Raw genomic sequence first — 16,576 nt, 5'->3', positions numbered from 1 at the left:
ATAATATATAATACCCAAGTGGAAATCCTTCATACACTGAGCTGAGAAATGAAAATTGCTGTAAACTTATGAGTAATGCATTGAATTTTGATGTCAGGCTGTCAATTTTTTTCTCCTTTTCACATTGTAAGTTTTCTTCAAGTGTAAAAAATTAGTTGGATTAAGTTTTATGATGTGTGCATAAGATATGTATATGTATATATAATAGAAATGATTTTAAAATTCTTCTCAAATTTAAAAATATACTCTTAATATTAAATATTATATGGGATGACCTTTAAAGTAGTTTTATGCCAGCATTTTTATGACTGACTTTATTTTGGAAATTATAATAACATGTTATTTAATAATGATTATTTCAAAATGATAACTTTTCTCATTTTAGGAATTAACTTTAATACCCTGCCATCTAGTGGTGTTTTTGATTGATTGGAAAGCATCTTGTGTTGGAGTTAGCCTAAAGTTCCTATTATCTGAAAGAAAATGTTCTGAACCAAATTTTTATGTAATAAATCTGTTTTTCTTATTGATTTCATTATAAAAGTGGCTCTTTGTTCCTGCTTAAAAGTAATGGCACTGTAAATTTCTGTGATGCTGACCGCATCAGGACAGGTGTCTTCTGCTTTGCCTTTCTCCCTTTCTTCCTAGAGAAGGGGATCCAAGCATATGGTCCTTTTTTTGGTCATTGCCCACTATTTCCTGTTACATGATTATAACCCTTCTGTGGGGGAATTATCAACTGAGACTGATTAGAAAGAGCCAGTCTTCCCAGCCATGAATCCTGATGCTCCCACCATATGGTTGATTATTGTGGTCAGAGGAATGAGTGAGCAGGATCCTGGACTTTGTGTATTGTTTTGAATTTCTTGACATATAAAATCATGGTATGGTATTTACATTTTGCTGTTTGGAAAAGACAAAAGCCATTGCTCAGTTTTCTTGTTCAGGCTATTGAGACATGTTCAGACGTGTGGTAGAGGTTCAGTGTGACCAGTGGCTAAAATTGCAGACTCTAGAAAAGGGGGACTAAGACACAGTGTGATGCTGATGCCCTCTCTGCAGCATCCATTGGCTCTAACAAAAACATAGTTATAGGCGAGTATGGCAAGCATTTAGGAAAAATACTTATACTGTAGGTGCTAGTTCAGTGACTAGGAAAAGTAGAAGCGGGTTGCAGGAGGAGGGACTAAAGAGTTCTACAATTTGACTTAATTTCTTAAATATTGGATGCTTATTACATAGATTCATTGAATTTCTAAGTGCTGCTGGACTTAATAATACTTTATTCAGAGATACCATACTGATGTATTTATTGTGGTTAAAAGAAATTTTTGTTTTTTTTAAGGAAGCTATAGTACAAGAAAGTTCCATGAAATTGTTAAACTAGCAATTTATTTCTTCATTGAGCTGAGGAGAAGAATTTGCAACATGAATTGGCAGTTTTGTGAGAGATAGCTCATGATGCTCTGATAATTCTAAGAATGGTTTAGAAGTCATCAATCTTACAACATTCCAATTTCTAAAGAAAACCTCTTCATAGATGTTTTAGTATTTGTGAGTTATGGATATTTATATTGCACTAAATTTTGATTGGTGTCAGTTTTTTAGTAGTTATAATGAAAGCTTCAAGTTTACTTCATGTTTCAAAATACAAATGTAAAGTAAAACCAAACAGAAGTGGTCTCAATTCTGCCATGTCTTCGTATTATTTTCAATAAGATTTAATTATTTAAAAATGTTATAATTAGTACATTTTTATCATTTTCCTCTCTCTCTTTCTACCTTTTAGTTGGCACTTGGCAATGTAATAAGTGCATTGGGAGATAAGAGCAAGAGGGCGACTCATGTTCCCTATAGAGATTCTAAGCTGACAAGACTACTACAGGACTCTCTTGGGGGCAATAGGTATGCAGAAGTGTTTATCCTCCATGCTCGTGGATTTCAGTTATTCATTATTTTTAAAATGTTTGAAAAGTGATTTATAAGAATTGTTTTATTATAAAATAAATTAATGAGGAACTAGTAGTTATTAAGTGCCTCAAGTGCATGAGTGCTTTTGCATGTCATTTCACATATTTCTTGTAACATCTCTTGAGGTAGGTATTGTTATTCCTATTTTATAGATAAGAAAATTCAAATTCAGAGAGATTAAATAATTTATTCAGTCACTTGGCATATGAAATCCTTGGCATACGTTCTCTGTACTATACAGAGTTTCAGTTTTGAGTGCTTGGCACACACTTGATGCCTGGTAAAATTTTGTTGAAAAATGCTATCTTCTATGTAATTTAAAAAAATAATTTAAATATTATTAATTTTTAAAAAATTATTTATTTATTTTACTTTACAACATTGTATTGGTTTTGCCATACATTGACTTGAATCCACCACGGGTGTACATGTGTTCCCCATCCTGAACCCCCCTCCCACTCCCTCCCCATTCCAACCCTCTGGCTAAATATTATTAATTTTTTTACAATTTTCCTAAAAATTAAACATTTTTTTAAATTTTAGAAAACTTTAAAAATATTAATTGAATGAAATATAGGGTGTTTGCTGGTTATTAACTTTGCCAGAATCACTGATATTCCCCCTCTTCTGTACTTTGCATCATCCTGATACGTTTCATTAGCTAAATGTATTCTTTTGGTAATGCATAACTCTTTATAAACATCAGCGTGTTGGCTTTAAAAGTGAAAACACTTTTGGCATTTAAATTCAGTCTTCGGATAGTTCAACATTACATACAAACTGATGCTGTAAAACAATCCAGTAATTAAACTTGCCAGTTTTCTCTTTGAACAACTATTATTCAAAGAATTTTGATAATGTTGAATTTATTTGGGCTGAGGTTGGATGGATTTGGAAATAATGTTTTGTTTATAGAATTTAACAGTATCATTTATATATTGCTTCTTTTGTAATATTGGCATTGTCTTGACTCATCCCTCTTCTAGCATATCCTTTGTATTGCTTCCATTTGTCCACATTTCTTCTGTTCTATACTTTCATTCGACTTTAAATATCAATCTGAATCTTATTGTAACTGCACAAAAATTTTTGTTTTTTAAACCAACTATAAATTATTAAAGTTTGCTAAATTGTAGCCTTTTCCAATATTTATTTCTTTGCTTTATAGTATATCTTTGTTTTGTAACAAAGAAGAGATACTAAACCTCTTCCCCTTACCAGTGTCAATACTTTTGAATACTTCAGTACTTTTGAGAGTTTGCTTACCCTGTAATAATCTAAGATATTTGCACTATGGATTTTGAATTCCTCCTGAGGTTTATCCAAGCGACAGCTAAAGAATCTCAGATGTTCCTCACCCATTACCCAAGTCAGTGGTAACTCCTTTCTTCTAATCCCATTCTCCTCTGTTCATGGAATTCTCCAGGCAAGAATACTGGAGTGGGTAGCCATTCCCTTCTCTAGGGGATCTTCCCGACCCAGGGATTGAATCCAGGTCTCCTGTACTACAGGCAGATTCTTTACCATCTGACCATCAGGGAAGCCCAGTCCCATTTTCAGTCACACTCGTAAAATTATGAGATTAGTCTCCTCTTTCAAAAGCATCGTACTTAGTATAAGCATTGGAGAACAAAATGCCTTTATTTTTTGATGTTTATACAAATTACTCTTAAAGAAAAATTAGATCAAAGATAATTTGTGGAAACAAATTGCATATGTTTATATGAACAATTTGGTGACTTTTTTAAAAAACCAACCTGGCTTTTATATGTTTATAATGTTTAATACTTGAAGAATTTTATAGCAAAAACTCTGAAAAATATAAAATATGAATAAAAGTTAATCATATTTCTACTACCTGTAGGTAACTATTGTTAATATTGTGATACATTTCCTCCCTTATGAATAATATAATATGATATAGTAACATATAAGATAAATAACTTTATTTGTTTATGCCATACTGCATGGCTTACGGGATCTCAGTTCCCTGACAAAGGATTGAACCCGGGCCACATCAGTGAAAGCACTGAATCCTAACCATTAGACCACCAGGGAACTTCCTAATACTGGGTCGCCAAAAGGTTGTTAATTTTTCCATAAGATGGCTCTAGAAGTGCTTGGTTGTCTTTACTTCATTCAAAATAATTTTGTTAGACTGTATCATCGTAGCTGTCATATTAGCATGCATTAAAAAAAAACATCAAAATTAGTGAATTTTTGTGTAGTCATTTTAATATTGAAGATGGAAGGAAAAAAGCAACATTATTAGCATATTATGCTTTATTATTTCAAGAAAGGTAAATATGCACCTGAAATGCAAAAAACAATTTGTTTGAGTGTATGGAAAAGGTACTGAAACCGATTGAATGTGTCGAAAATGACTTGATAAGTTTTGTGCTGGAGATTTCTCTCAGGACGATGCTCTATGGTCAGGTAGACTAGTTGAAGTTGATAGTGGTCAAATCAAGATATTAATTGAGAAAGATCCATGTTATACCATGCAGCAGATAGCTGACACACTCACAATATCAAAATCGGGCACTGAAAATCATTTGTACCATCTTGGTTATGTTAATTGCTTTGATGTTTGGGTTCCACATAAGTTATGTGAAAAAACCTTCTTAACCACATTTCTGCATGCAATTCTCTACTTAAACATAATCAAAATGTTGTTTTTAAAACAAATTGATGGGCAGTGAAAAGTGGATACTGTAAAATGATGTGAAATGGAAGAGACCATGAGGCAAGTGAAATGAACCACCACTAACCACACCAAAGGCCAGTCTTCATTCAAAGAAGGTGATGTTGTGTATATAATGGGATTGGAAGGGAGTCCTTTTTATGAGCTCCTCTGGAAGACCAAGTGATTAATATCAACAAGCACTGCTCCCAACTGAAAGCAGCACTCAAAGAAAAGCATCTGGAATTAGACAACAGAAAATACATAATCTTCCACCAGGATAATGCAAGACCATATGTTTCTATGATGACCAGGCAAAAACTATTTTTGCTTGTCTAGGAAGTTCTGGTTCATCCACTGTATTCACCGTATATTGAATCTTCAGATTTCCATTTATTTCAATCTTTACAAAATTATTTTAATGCAGAAAATTTCAGTTCCCTAGAAGGACTATACAAAGCACCTGTAACTGTTCTTGGCTCAAGAAGACTAAACGTTTTGGGAAGGTGGAATTATGAAGTTGCATGAAAAGTAGCAGAAGGTAGTGGAACAAAATGATGAATATAAAGTTCTTGGTGAAAATGAAAAATGTGTCTTTTAATTTTTACTTAAAAACCAAAGGAACTTTCTGGCCAACCCAATATATTTAAGTTATATGACTTCCTTTAAGACAGTTATGATTTTATATAAAAATAAGCCACTTTTTTTTTTTTCTCTTGGATTTTATTTTCAGTAATGCCCATGTTTCAGATAAAGATATTAGATAATTAACATTTTTTAAAATAAATTAATTTCAGTAATGGAATCAGATTATCTCATAAAACCACAATTTCATTTTAAAAACATTTTTCATAAAGCTGTTCTTGGAATTTGTGTGTTTTGGGTTTTATTTAATATGTGACCTTTTTCCTATGTGATAGATGTTAGCTCTTCTCATTCCTAATTTCACCATTCTTAAGCACTTAAACCCAGTACTTTTTGTAAAGGAGAGTTCTCTATTTTTCCCACTTCCCAGTTGTGGTGGACTGATATTGTACATGACTGTATTCAGCTTATCCCATTATGTGGGTTTGAAAACACTTGAACTGCTGTACACGCTATTCAATAAAATGAGTTCATTGATTACAGCAAGTTCAAATGTTGTAAAAGTTTCTAAAATGCTCACTCTCAATTTCTATACTTGTCATGAATTTCCCAGACTGGTACTGGACCGGAGACTACACTTTGAGTAGTACTGACCTCTAATTAGTATCCGTAACCATCACTCTCATTGGATTACCTTATCTTCTTCATCAACAGAGGTGCATGAATTATCTTCTCACTTCAAATAAATAAATATACACAAGATATACGAACAATTATTAGGGACCTAATATGTTCCAAACAAATAACGATGACCTAATATGTTCCAAATAGATGGGCAAATACTTGGGGAAACAATGGAAACAGTGACAGACTATTATTGGCGGGGGGGCTCTAAAATCACTGCAGATGGTGACCGCAGCCATGAAATTAAAAGACACTTGCTCCTTGAAAGAAAAGCTATGACCAACTTAGACAGCATATTAAAAAGCAGAGACATTACTTTGCCAACAAAGGTCCTAGTCTAGTCAAAGCTATGGTTTTTCCAGTAGTCATGTATGGATGTGAGAGTTGGACTATAAAGAAAGCTGAGCACCAAAGAATTGATGCTTTTGAACTATGGTGTTGGAAAAGACTCTTGAGAGTCCCTTGGACTGCAAAGAGATCAAACCAGTCATTCCTCAAGGAAATCAGTCCTGAATATTCACTGGAAGGACTGATGCTGAAGCTGAAACTCCAATGCTTTGGCCATCTGATGCAAAGAACTGACTCATTTGAAAAGACCCCGATGCTGGGAAAGATTGAAGGTGGGAGGAGAAGGGGATGACAGAGGATGAGAGGGCTGGATGGCATCACCAACTTGATGGACACGAGTTTGAGTAAGCTCTGGGAGTTGGTGATGGACAGGGAGGCCTGGCATCCTATAGTGTATGGGGTCTCAAGGAGTCGGACACAACTGAGCGACTGAACTGAATATGTTCCAAATATCTTGTTGTATGAAGTAATCTGATGAATAAAAAATATTTGATGATCCTTTTCCTCTCGGAGTTTAGTATCTAAGTTTGGATCTATAAAATTTTAATATAGTCATAATCATTATCCATAAAGAAGAGGTATGCAGAGGGTATGAGGAAGCAGAGAAAAAAGTATAGCCAAGCTCAGGGTTTGATTCTTAGGCTAGAAGAGATCTAAGTTCAATCTTGAATAATAGTAAAACTAAGGGTAAGTAAGGATGACCAAGAGTTCACAAAGGAATAAAGATAGATGGAATGGGACCCTTTTTAAAAGGGTAACTATGAAGGGCTCTCTGCTAAGTGAAGTAAGAGACAAATAGTGTATGATATCACTTATATGTGGAATCTAAAAACTACAACAAATTGGTGAATATAACAAAAAAGAAACAGACTTACAGTTACAGAGAATAAACTAGTGGTTACCAGTTGTGTGTAGTAAAAAGTTGTGTAGGCAGTAAAAAGATGGGGGAGTGGGAGGTACAAACTGTTGGGTATAAGATAGGCTCAAGGATGTAGTAACTGTAAATGGAAAGGAACCTTTAAAAGTTGTGTAAACATTTTTACAAATTAGGAAAAAACAATGAGACATTACTACATATTCTCTAAAATGAGTAAAAATAAAGCTTGAAAAAAAATAAAAGGGGTACTATGAATGCTTTGTTGAAATTTTTGGGAGAAGGCAGCAATGGAACAGGAGGGTAGAAGGCCATAGATTAGAATTGATAGGTGTAAATTGCAGACCAGCCTGGGTAAATTACATCCTTAATTGTTAGTATATAAGTGCCTGTTGGCATTGGTACCAGTGGTAGCAGAAGGCGATGGCACCCCACTCCAGTATTCTTGCCTGGAGAATCCCAGGGACGGCGGAGCCGGCTGGACTGCTGTCTATGGGGTCGCACAGAGTCAGACACAACTGAAGCGACTTAGCAGCAGCAGCAAGTGTCTGTTAGAATTTCCACGTCTGATTCATTGACAGAAATTTCTTAGGCATAATAAGGATTTTATTTTCTTATTCTTTGGTTGATAAAGCAATTCATCATGACTGTAAAATAATGTTTCACATTTTTCCTGTGTAATCTAACTAGAAATTCTGGAACTTTGACCACTCAATCACAAATGATATTTCATATTGTGAAACATGAGTATGCTAAGTACTTTTCTTCAGCAGGTGACAGAATTTTGTGTGAAATATTTTGCTAAGAAAAAGATCAGGATGCAAGTGATTAAAAAAAAAGAAAACATTTCAATCCTGAAATATTAAGCAGACAATGAAAGCAATGGGTTTTGAATTTCAACATTTCATAGGCAGATTAAATTTTAGAATTATTCTGTGTATATTGCTTCAAAAATTTTTTGTAAAGAGATGAGAAATAAATGTATGCACTTTTGCTTTCTCAAGGTATTAAGTGTCAAAAAGGGACAATATAAAAAAATCTTTTTCCTTAAGGTAGCATTGAGGCTTTAAAAATTGCTTTTATTTTTATGTTTGGTAATATCAATGTTTTGGTATCTTGAAGAGTAGATATTATTCAAAAGACAGGTATTTAAAATGATTATTTCGGCATTTTATTTGCTTTTATCTGTAAACCTAATTATTTTTTTTGTAACTTTCAGCCAAACAATCATGATAGCATGTGTCAGCCCTTCAGACAGAGATTTTATGGAAACTTTAAATACCCTGAAATATGCCAATCGAGCTAGAAATATCAAGAACAAAGTGATGGTCAATCAAGACAGAGCTAGTCAGCAGATCAATGCACTCCGTAGTGAGATCACACGACTTCAGATGGAACTTATGGAATATAAAACAGTAAGTTAATGATTTTGATTTTGCATTTTGTGTACACAGTGATACCTTTTTGTGATGGCTTTCACATATGTCTCTGGAGTCTCTTGTCATAATGGTGGCATCTTTCCTTTTAGGGGTGGAATTCTATAGTTTTCTTTGTGGGTAGCCTTTAATAATGTTCAGTCTAACAACTTCATCAGCCTCTTGTTTCAAAAGACTACTTTCTCAATCAACTTCTTTAGTGACAAATGCTCAATGAAGTGATGTAGTAGAGGGAAAAGGAACTCTTTTGCCTTGAGGCTGTTAAGGCAAAAGGGCTCTTGGTTGTAGAATTGCACAGTCCTGCAGTATCCTTTAACAAAACTCTTGTGTAGTTAGAACACCTCAACCAACAAGGAAATAACTTTTCTTTTCTAGGGCAAAAGAATAATTGATGAAGAGGGTGTGGAAAGCATCAATGACATGTTTCATGAGAATGCTATGCTACAGACTGAAAATAACAACCTGCGTGTAAGAATTAAAGCCATGCAGGAGACGGTCGATGCACTGAGGACCAGAATCACACAGCTTGTGAGTGATCAGGCCAACCAAGTTCTTGTCAGAGCAGGTATGTGTGTAGGCTGTGGAATGATGAAGGATTACTTTTGGAGGGCAGGAAATATTCTTCATGTTTTTTTAATTTCATGGAATAGTTGAAGTAAAAATGTCAGTTTCTGTGATTTTTAAGTTAATGTTTAATTTGTAAATAATACATTCTTATAGAAATCAAATGTGTCTTTGCTTCATCATATTATCTTTCTGCTCATGGAATTAAGGGCAGGAAATTTGCTGTTTAAATTATGTTTCAAAGCATTATTATTTCCATAACCTTGTTTTTCTTTTACTCTTTTCTGTTGAATGTTAAAGGAAATTCTTTTTTTTTTTAATTAACTTTTATTGAAGCATACAGTTGATTTACAATGTTGTGTTGGTTTCTGCTATCCAGCAAAGTGAATGTTACACATATACATATATTCCCTCATTTTTAGATTTTTTTCCTGTATAGGTCATTACGGAGACCTGAGTAGAGTTCCTTGTGCTCTACAGTAGGTTCTTATTATCTATTTTTAAATATAGCAGTGTATGTATATATGTCAATGTCCATCTCCCAGTTTATTCTTTCCCCCTTTCCTTATTTTTTCTTGCAGGTGAAGGGAATGAGGAGATTAGTAATATGATTCATAATTACATTAAAGAAATTGAAGATCTCAGGTATAATTTATATTCTGCCATATATAATGCACATATTTGGTTTTTGCAGTGAGGTATTATTGCTACTATTTATTTGTTGGGCTTATTTTGTATAGGGCTTCCCAGGTGGTGCTGGTAATAACCCGCCCGCCACTGCAGGAGACGTGAGAAGTGGGTTTGATCCCTGGATCGGGAAGATCCTTTGGAGGAGGGCACGGCAACCCACTCCGGTATTCTTGCCTGGGGAAACTCATGGACAGAGGAGCCTTGCTGGCTACATTCCATAGGGTTGTAACTATTCACAGTGATATTCAGCTCTTTGGTCAGGTTAACTTTAGGGGAAGGTACTTGCCTATAATGAAACATATGGGAATATAATGTCACAAACTACTTTCTTCTTCTCACATTATCTTCCTGTGTTCTTCTACTGCTCTAGTTGTTATACCCTTAATTGGAAACTTACCAAACCTCATATAAGGATAGGCATAATTGATGTCAATGGAGTTGCCTCCTTGTGCTCCTCACCCTCCATCTGGGAATGCTCAATATCAATAAGTCATCCCTAATTTTTAAAATCTTCCATTACTCCTGTTCCTTTATACTTCCCCAGCAGTCTGAGTGAGTTATTGCATCCCTATAATTTGCCTGCCCCTGGTACATATAAAGCTCATTCATCACTCACATTTCACAAACATACAGCAAATATCCTGGTAGGCCAAGCATCATGCCATGGATTGAACAAGTATGACATAAACAAGGAGTTCACAGCCTAGGTGGGTCAACTTATATAAATAGTCACATGTAGTAAATGGGATGAGCAGAATTTGTAAATGGGACACCCACACCTATTGTGGGAATGTGGAGGGGGCCACTGAGCACAGATTGTGAGAATAAAGGTCAGAAAGATGATCAAGAACACTAATTATCTCTGTAATATTTTCAGGTTCCATGATTTGCCCTGTTGGCTGAGCTGCTTTCTCTTGAAGTAAAACTGCAGTCAGCTCCATCGGGAGCATCTAACTAACTCAGAACTCACTTCTGCTATCCATATGCAGAAAATAACCAAGTGAAAGATCGGCTCTCACAGCTACCCTAACAATTCTCTATCTTGTGTTTGTGTTCTCTTTCCCTTTCTCTTTCTGTGGCTATTTTAGAGATACTTAAACAGAGATGAGTAGTTCTTCTACTGTTTCTGCCTCCATAAGGCACACCAGATCCCTTAAATGCTTCAAAAAGTAAAAGTTGATGAGAAAACATCTGATGTAGCAATAAAGATATTCAAATTGTTGTTGTTCACTCAGTTATGTCTGACTCTTTGCGACCCTGTGGAGTCCTTCACTATCTCTTGGAGTTTGCTCAAACTCATATTGAGGTGATGATGCCATCCAGCCATCTCATCCTCTGTCACCACCTTCTCCTCTTGCCCTCAATCTTCCCAGCATCAGGGTCCTTTGCAGTTCGTTGACTCTTCGCATCAGTTGGCCAAAGTATTGGAGCTTTAGCATCAATCCTTCCAATGAATATTCAGCGTTGACTTCCTTTAGGATTGACTGGCTTGATCTCCTTGCTGTCCAAGGGACTCTCAAGAGTCTTCTCCAGCACCACAGTTGGAAAGCATCAGTTCTTTGGTGCTCAGCCTTCAGACCCTCACATCGATACATGACTACTAGAAAAACCATAACATTAATTATATGGACCTTTGTCAGCAAAGTTATGTCTCTGCTAAATTTTATAACACCGCCTCGGTTTGTCATAGCTTTTCTTCCAAGGAGCAAGTGTCTTTTAATTTCATGGCTGCAGTCACTGTCTGCAGTGATTTTGGAGCTCAAGAAAATAAAGTCTCTTACTGTTTCCTTTTTTTCCCCCACCCATTTGCCATGAAGTGATGGGACTAGATGCCATGATCTTAGTTTTTTGAATGTTGAGTTTGAATTTATTCTGTTTGTATATTTCCAAACTTTAACTTTTTGATGGAGAACTTTGGGGCCTCAGGTTATAGTTCTGTTCAGCAACCCAACCTGGGCTTGTAATTTCCATCTTGCATTGGCAGTGATCTTTCCTGCCCACTGCCAAAAAGTTGTTCTCTGACCAGTCCTTCCTGACTCTTTAGAGTCCGTTTTTACCATTCCTTCTGCAAAACTAATCTCTTTTAGTTCCTAAAGACTTTTTCTGCTCCTATGTGCTTCTTTTTATCTTTTTTCATTTTCTTGGCATTGGTCAGTTGTTAGGCTGATCCATACTCTGGTTCTTGGGCTGCATTTCCTCTCTTCCATCCTGCTATTCTAAGACTGGATCTAAGCTTGATCTCACTGTTTGATGAATGGCTTGATTAGTGTCACTATTTCCTAGAAAACTGACTAAATCATTTATGTTCCTTCTAGTAGCTAACAGAAGCATCTTATATCTTTTTTTCTTTAAGTTCTTGAGTTAAGACTATTCCCCAAGTCATCTAGAGAACAATGATGACTCTTAGGCCTTGAGTTCAGTTGGTGATCAAATCTTTTGTGATATGGGTTAAGAGTTTATTCCACTTTCCCAACTTTTATTTGATGGCTCTTTAATTCAGTTTGTCCCACTTATAAGGGGTATTCTTCTACAATCTCAGGACTGTAATTTGTCATGTAAGTGTAACTTACATATGGAATAAACTTAAATAAGCTTTGAATTTATTTATTTATTTTTTAAACATAAAATTATATGTAACTTTTTTGTTTTGTTTTGTTTTTTCCATTTATTTTTATTAGTTGGAGGCTAATTACTTTACAGTATTGTAGTGGTTTTTGTCATACATTGACCTGAATCAGCCATGGATTTACATGTGTTCCCCATCCTGTTCCCCCCTCCCACCATACACTTTGAATTTAAATTGAGTTACCTGGATTGAAAATTTTAAGCTTCTGTTTATTAAATATATGAACTTGGACAAATTACCTAACATCTTTGATCTTTAGTGTTCATCTGTAAAAATGAGATAATGCCCACTAGTGTCAAAGAATTTTTGTTGTTATTGTTGTTCAGTCACTAGGTCATTTTCAACTCTTTTCAACCCCATCGACTACAGCTTGCCAGGCTTCCCTGTCCTTCACTGTCTCCCAGAGGTTGCTCAGATTCATGTCCTTTGAGTTGGTGATACTATCTAGCCATCTCATGTTCTGTTGCCCCCTTCTCCTTTATCTTCAATCTTTCCCAGTATCAGGGTCTTTTCCAGTGAGTCGGCTCTTTGAATCAGGTGGCCAAAGTATTGGAACTTCAACGTTAGCAGCAGTCCTTCTAGTGAATAATCAGGGTTGCTTTCCTTTGGGATTGATTGGTCTGACCTCCTTGCAGTCCAAGGGATGATCAAGGGTCTTCTCCAGCACCTTAATTCAAAGGCATCACTTCTTCAACTGTCAGCCCTCTTTATGGTCCAGCTGTCATATCCATACATGACTACTGGAAAGACTATAGCATTGACAATATGGAACTTTGCAACTTTGTTGGCAAAGTGATGTCTTTGCTTTTCAATATGCTGTCAAGATTTGTCATAGCTTTTCTTCTAAGGAGCAAGCATCTTTTAATTTCATGGCTGCAGTCACCATCTGCAGTGACTCTGGAGCCCAAGATAATAAAATCTGTCACTGCTTCCACTTTTTCCTCTTCTATTTGCTGTGAAGTCATGGGACCAGATGCCATGATCTTAGTTTTTTGAATGTTGAGTTTTAAGCCAGCTTTTTCACTCTCTTCTTTCACTTTCATAAAGAGGCTCTTTAGTTCCTCTTTCCTTTTTGCCATTAGAGTGGTATCATCTCATCTGCATATCTGAGTTTATTGATATTTCTCCTGGCAGTCTTGACTCCAGCTTGTGATTCATCCAGCCAGGTACTTTGTGTAGTTCTTCTATGTATTCTTGCCACCTCTTTTTAATCTCTTCTGTTCTTTCATGTCCTTAACATTTTTATCTTTTATTTTACACATCTTTGTGTGAAATGTTCCCTTTTTATCTCCCATTTTCTTGAAGATGTATCTAGACTTGCCCATCCTATTGTCTTCCTCCACTCCTTTACACTGTTCAGTTAAGAAAGCATTCTTAACTCTCCTTGCCACTCTCAAACTCTACATTCAGCTGGGTATATCTTTCTCCCTTGCTTTTTGCTTCTCTTCTTTCCTCAGCTATGTGTAAAGCTTCTGCAGACACCACTTTATTTTCTTGCATTTCTTTTTCTTTGGGATGGTTTTGGTTACTGCCTCCTGTCCAGTACTATGAACGGTAGTTCTTTAGGCACTCAGTCTGCCAGATCTAATCCCTTGAATCTATTCATCACTTCCACTGTGTAATCATAAGGGATTTGATTTAGGTCACACCTGAACGGCCTAGTGGTTTTCCCCACTTTCTTCAATTTAAGCCTGAATTTTGCAATAAGAGCTGATGATCTGAGCCACAGTCAGCTCCAGGCCTTGTTTTTGCTGACTATATAGAGCTTTTCCATCTTCAGCTGCAAGGAATATAATCAGTCTGATTTCAGTATTGACCATTTGGTGATGTCCATGTGTCGAGTAGTCTCTTGTGTTGTTGGAAGGGGATGTTTGCTATGACTAGCATGTTATCTTAACAAAACTCTGTTAGCCTTTGCCCTGTTTCATTTTGTACTCCGAGGCCAAACTTGCCTGTTACTTCAGGTATCTCTTGACTTCTTACATTTGCATTCCAGTACTCTTTGATGAAAAGGACATCTCTTTTTTAGTTTTAGTTATAGAATGCCTTATAGGTCTTCATAGAACCATTCAACTGCTGCTGCTTCAGCATCAGTGGTTGGATCATAGACTTGGATTATTGTGATTTTGAATGATTTGCCTTGGAGATGAACCGAGATCATTCTGTCGTTTTTGAAACTGCACCCAAGTACTGCATTTCAGATGCTTATGTTGACTATGAGGGGTACTCTATTTCTTCTGAAGAATTCTTGCCCACAGTATAAAGATAATGGTCATCTGAATTAAATTCACCCATTCCCATCCATATTAGTTCACTGATTCCTAAGATATTGATGTTCACTCTTCCCATCTCCTGCTTGACCACATCCAATTTACCTTAATTCATAGACCTAACATTCCTGGTTCCTACGCAATATTGTTCTTTATAGCATTGGACTTTACTTTCACCACCAGACACATTCACAACTGTGCATCATTTCTACTTTGGCCCTGCCTCTTCATTCTTTCTGGAGCTATTAGTAATTGCCCTCTGCTCTTCCCCAGTACCTCACTGGCCTCCCTCTGACCTGGGAGGCTCATCTTCCAGTGTGATGTCTTTTTGCCTTATCACACTGTTTGTGGGGTTCCTGTGGCAAGAATACTGGAGTGGTCTGCCATTCTCTGGAGGCTCAGTTGGTAGAGAATCTCCCTGCAGTGCGGGAGACCCAGGTTTGATCCCTGGGTGGAGAAGATTCCTTGGAGAGGGAAATTGCAATCCACTCCGGTATTCTTGACTGGAAAATCTGATGGACAGAGTGGCCTGGTGAGCAACAGTCAATGGGGTCCAAAAGAGTCAGACTTAGTGACTAAACCACCACTTGTCATTCCCTTCTCCAGTTGACCACTTTGAGCCATGAACTATGAACCGTGCTTCTTGGGTGGCCCTGCACAACATGGCTCATTGCTTCATTGAATTACACAAGCCCCTTTGCCATGAAAAAACTGTGATTCATGAAGAGGAAAGAATTATTATGGGGCTCTGATAAAAGGACAGGATGTATAAAATTTTAAATTGAAAAATGCTATAAAGGTCTAACATGTTATTATTATCTAGTTATTAGTTCTCACATTGTGTTTTTATCTACCAAATTCTACTCTAATCCATATTTTAATCAATAATTTCTCTTAGGAAGGCATTCATTCACAGCTGCTTAATGCAAATTATGTCAATGTATTACCCCATATAGGAATGTTTATATTTTAAGTCTTATCATTTTAATTATAAAATAGTAACTGGTTACCTTTTAATAAACTTATACATCACATTATTTGTTGTGAAATGATAATAGTCACTAATTAATCCTAGTTTTCTGAGGTTTAAAGTTTTTGTAGAAATTTCTGAAAATATAGGAAAGTATTAAAAAAGTTAAAATCATCCAGAGTCATCATTCTAAGAAATGATGTTAACATTTTTGTATATCTCAAAAGAATATTTTTTTTCAGTGCATACTTTTGTAAAATTTTTATCACATTGTATATATTGCTTTGCTATCTATTCTTTGAAATATAATAAGATGTTAGGAGCATTTTAAAGTGCTATTAAATATTTTTTCTAACATGAGTTTTGCAGGACTCCATGAGTACTATCTCATGGTTGTAATTTATTTAACTAAACACCGGCAATTAGATAATTATATTTTTTCAACTTTTCAATAATAGTTACTATTTGTTAAAATATTCCTAGATAAATTTTAAATTCATTGTGTATCATCCTCATAACTATGCTAGAGAAGTATATATTTTCATCTCTTTTATGGAAGAAAAAGTGGAAGCTTTAATAGCATCATCTTCTAGGGTTCAGTGAGTGAAAAAGCTGAGATGGAACCGTCAGTTTTCCTGTGTACTTCTCCTTATGCCTCACTGATTGGTCTCCAATTTAATGAAATGCAGACAATAACAAATGTGTGAGTGGGTGAGTGGAAAGAGAAGAAATTGCAAAGAGAGAGATGTTATCTCTATAGCCCTCACAAAAAGCAAGAGTGTGGTGTGGGGTTAGTGGAGTTGGAGGTGAGCCCTAAGGGTTTCAGCCTTTATTAGCACCAGGACTGAAGCATTAAAAATATGCCCTTCCCAAAT

General features: G+C 35.8%; 1 protein-coding gene across 14 annotated transcripts in view; it reads left to right on the top strand.

Moving 5' to 3' along the window:
- KIF21A (kinesin family member 21A) overlaps positions 1-16,576 on the top strand; it is a 174,022-nt gene that overhangs the window by 99,168 nt on the left and 58,278 nt on the right. For all 14 annotated transcript variants that reach the window (XM_043446806.1, XM_043446807.1, XM_043446812.1 and 11 more), the window contains exons 7-10: positions 1,790-1,905; positions 8,365-8,560; positions 8,957-9,146; positions 9,727-9,790. In XM_043446806.1, the coding sequence (XP_043302741.1) occupies positions 1,790-1,905; positions 8,365-8,560; positions 8,957-9,146; positions 9,727-9,790 (566 nt within the window). The remainder of the gene's footprint in view (positions 1-1,789; positions 1,906-8,364; positions 8,561-8,956; positions 9,147-9,726; positions 9,791-16,576) is intronic.

Source organism: Cervus canadensis, chromosome 25 (genome assembly GCF_019320065.1).
Source record: "Cervus canadensis isolate Bull #8, Minnesota chromosome 25, ASM1932006v1, whole genome shotgun sequence".
NCBI lineage: Eukaryota > Metazoa > Chordata > Mammalia > Artiodactyla > Cervidae > Cervus > Cervus canadensis.
The sequence above is the reverse complement of the archived record's forward strand: the minus strand, read 5'-3'. Positions and strand labels throughout refer to the sequence as shown.